Source organism: Palaemon carinicauda, chromosome 32 (genome assembly GCF_036898095.1).
Source record: "Palaemon carinicauda isolate YSFRI2023 chromosome 32, ASM3689809v2, whole genome shotgun sequence".
Taxonomy (NCBI): domain Eukaryota; kingdom Metazoa; phylum Arthropoda; class Malacostraca; order Decapoda; family Palaemonidae; genus Palaemon; species Palaemon carinicauda.
Genome location: NC_090756.1, coordinates 14,590,957 through 14,594,040, shown reverse-complemented (window position 1 = coordinate 14,594,040; position 3,084 = coordinate 14,590,957). Strand labels below are relative to the sequence as shown.

Here is a 3,084-nt window from a genome sequence, read left to right as displayed (position 1 = left end):
AAGAGTGTCAGGAAAACATGTGAGGACGAGTGTCAGGAATAAATGTGTACAGTCGAGTATCAGGAAGGCATGCAGACAGGCGAGCATCAGGAAGGCATGCGGACAGGCGAGCATCAGGAAGGTATGCAGACAGGCAAGCATCAGGAAGGCATGCAGACAGGCGAGCATCAGGAAAACATGTGAACAGATGAGTGTCAGGAATACATGTGTACAGTCTAGTGTCAGGAATGAATGCGGACAGGTCAGCATCAGGAATGCATGCAGACAAGCCAGCATCAGGAATGCATGCAGACAAACCAGCATCAGGAATGCATGCAGACAAACCAGCATCAGGAATGCATGCAGACAAACCAGCATCAGGAATGCATGCAGACAAACCAGCATCAGGAATGCATGCAGACAAACCAGCATCAGGAATGCATGCAGACAAACCAGCATCAGGAATGCATGCAGACAAGCCAGCATCAGGAATGCATGCAGACAAGCCAGCATCAGGAATGCATGCGGACAGGAAAGCATCAGGAATGCATGTGAACAGAAGAGTGTCAGGAGTATATGTGTACAGTTGAGTGTCAGGAATATATGTGTACGGTCGAGTGTCAGGAATGCATGTGAACAGGTGAGCATCAGGAATGCACAAGGACAAAAGTGTCAGGAATACATGTGTACAGACGAGCATCAGGAATATATGTGAACAGAAGTGTCAGGATTACATGTGTCCACTCGAGTGTCAGGATTACATGTGTCCACTCGAGTGTCAGGAATGCATGCGTACAGACGAGCATCAGGAATACATTTGAACAGAAGTGTCAGGAATACATGTGTACAGTCAACCAACAGGAATGCATGCGGACAGGCGAGCATCAGGAATACACATGAATAGACGAGTGTCAGGAATACATGTTTACAGTCGTGTCAGGAATGCATGCGGACAGCCAAGCATCAGGAATGCATGCGGACAGGCAAGCATCAGGAATGCATGCGGACAGGGGAGCATCTGGAATGCATGCAGACAGACAAGCATCAGGAATGCATGCGGACAGGCAAGCATCAGGAATGCATGCGAACAGGTGAGCATCAGGAATGCATGCGGACATGTGAGCATCAAGAGTGCATGTGAATTGACGAGTGTCAGGAATACATATGTACAGTCGAGTGTCAGGAATGCATGCGGACAGGCGAGCATCAGGAATGCATGCCGACAGGCGAGCATCAGGAATGCATGCCGACAGGCGAGCATCAGGAATGCATGCCGACAGGCGAGCATCAGGAATGCATGCCGACAGGCGAGCATCAGGAATGCATGCCGACAGGCGAGCATCAGGAATGCATGCCGACAGGCGAGCATCAGGAATGCATGCCGACAGGCGAGCATCAGGAATGCATGCCGACAGGCGAGCATCAGGAATGCATGCCGACAGGCGAGCATCAGGAATGCATGCCGACAGGCGAGCATCAGGTATGCATGCCGACAGGCGAGCATCAGGTATGCATGCGGACAGGCGAGCATCAGGTATGCATGCGGACAGGCGAGCATCAGGTATGCATGCGGACAGGCGAGCATCAGGTATGCATGCGGACAGGTGAGCGTCAAGAATGCATGCCGACAGGCAACCACCAGGAATACATGCGGAGAGGCGAGTGTCAGGAATGCATGCGGACAGGCGAGTGTCAGGAATGCATGCGGACAGGCGAGTGTCAGGAATGCATGGGGACAGGCCAGTGTCAGGAATGCATACGGACAGGCCAGTGTCAGGAATGCATGCGGACAGGCCAGTGTCAGGAATGCATGCGGACAGGCCAGTGTCAGGAATGCATGCGGACAGGCCAGTGTCAGGAATGCATGCGGACAGGCCAGTGTCAGGAATGCATGCGGACAGGCCAGTGTCAGGAATGCATGCGGACAGGCGAGCGTCAGGAATGCATGCGGACAGGCGAGCGTCAGGAATGCATGCGGACAGGCGAGTGTCAGGAATGCATGCGGACAGACGAGCGTGTTTACCAAAAGCCTTCCAACCAATGCTTATGGGGTTTCCCTATCTAACTTCTTTCTAAATTTGATTTGTCTCATTATCTCTGTGTAGTTTTAGGATTACTGTACTTCCAGAAAGTGTTCTAACATTGGATTCATCTATTACATGTCTTTGAAGGGCTTTCATTACATCTGCAGTTTTGACAAAAACAAAATCTCTTTGTCTATAAATGTGATACAGAGTGGCTTATCATACTCATAATTCTTCCATTAGCTTGCCCATGGGGGTAAAGGGATGAGTTTTGTGAAACGTACCAGTACGTCTTTTGGGGGTAAAAGGGTTAATTACATGGATATGGTCACTTGTTGAATACCTTTCTATAAAGAGTGCCAGCTGTCTTCGTATTTGGCCTAATATGATCCTTGTAAATATTCTCCATATTACGAGAGTAAACTTATTGGTCGATTAGTTTTCAGGTCTTTTGCATCTCCCTTTTTGTGAAATAGTGAAATGAGAGTTTTTTTCTAATCATGCAGACCTTTTATGTAAAGTTTTGAGTTTTACAACTGAATTCTCCTCCATCTATTAATAATAAATTGTTAATTCATATTCTCCTACTTTGCCTTTTTCTATGCCTTTTAAAAGATTTAAAGGCTACGCATGAATGGCAGAGCCTAGGGACAGGGATATTGCCTTAGCAAGCAGAACGATGCACTTTAAACTGATCATATATATATATATATATATATATATATATATATATATATATATATATATATATATATATATATATATATATATATATATATATATATATATACATATATATATATACATATGTATAAGTCTTGACCTACCACAAACAACCGATAACCAGGTTTATGGGTGACTAATTTAAAGATCATACTAGAATATAAATGAACTAGCCTAAAGATTTCAGACCTCGGTATGATTAAACCCGTGATATGTTGCTGGCGAGATGAGAAAGTTAACTATTGTAGATGCTTTTGCTTTTATGTCTATTTTTAGGTTGTGCGTATTTATATATGCCTATTTAAATGTAAAAATCACGAAATCATTGCACGCTACTCATGATTGAAACCTTTATTTT

The 3,084-nt window shown here is 45.3% G+C and overlaps 1 protein-coding gene across 1 annotated transcript; it reads left to right on the top strand.

Annotated features, from left to right (window-relative positions):
• The first annotated feature begins 921 nt into the window (after positions 1-921).
• On the top strand, positions 922-1,587 carry LOC137625489 (uncharacterized). Its single transcript, XM_068356399.1, has 2 exons — positions 922-1,070; positions 1,152-1,587. Exons 1-2 carry the CDS (start codon positions 922-924, stop codon positions 1,585-1,587), a joined length of 585 nt encoding a protein of 194 aa, XP_068212500.1.
• Positions 1,588-3,084: the final 1,497 nt, after the last annotated feature.

Excerpts from the sequence above, each read along its gene's own strand:
- LOC137625489 (XM_068356399.1), top strand. The coding sequence starts at position 922 with ATGCATGCGGACAGCCAAGCATCAGGAATGCATGCGGACAGGCAAGCA. Across the intron at positions 1,071-1,151 it reads TCAGGAATGCATGCGAACAG|TCGAGTGTCAGGAATGCATG; the intron begins GTGAGCATCAGG and ends ACATATGTACAG.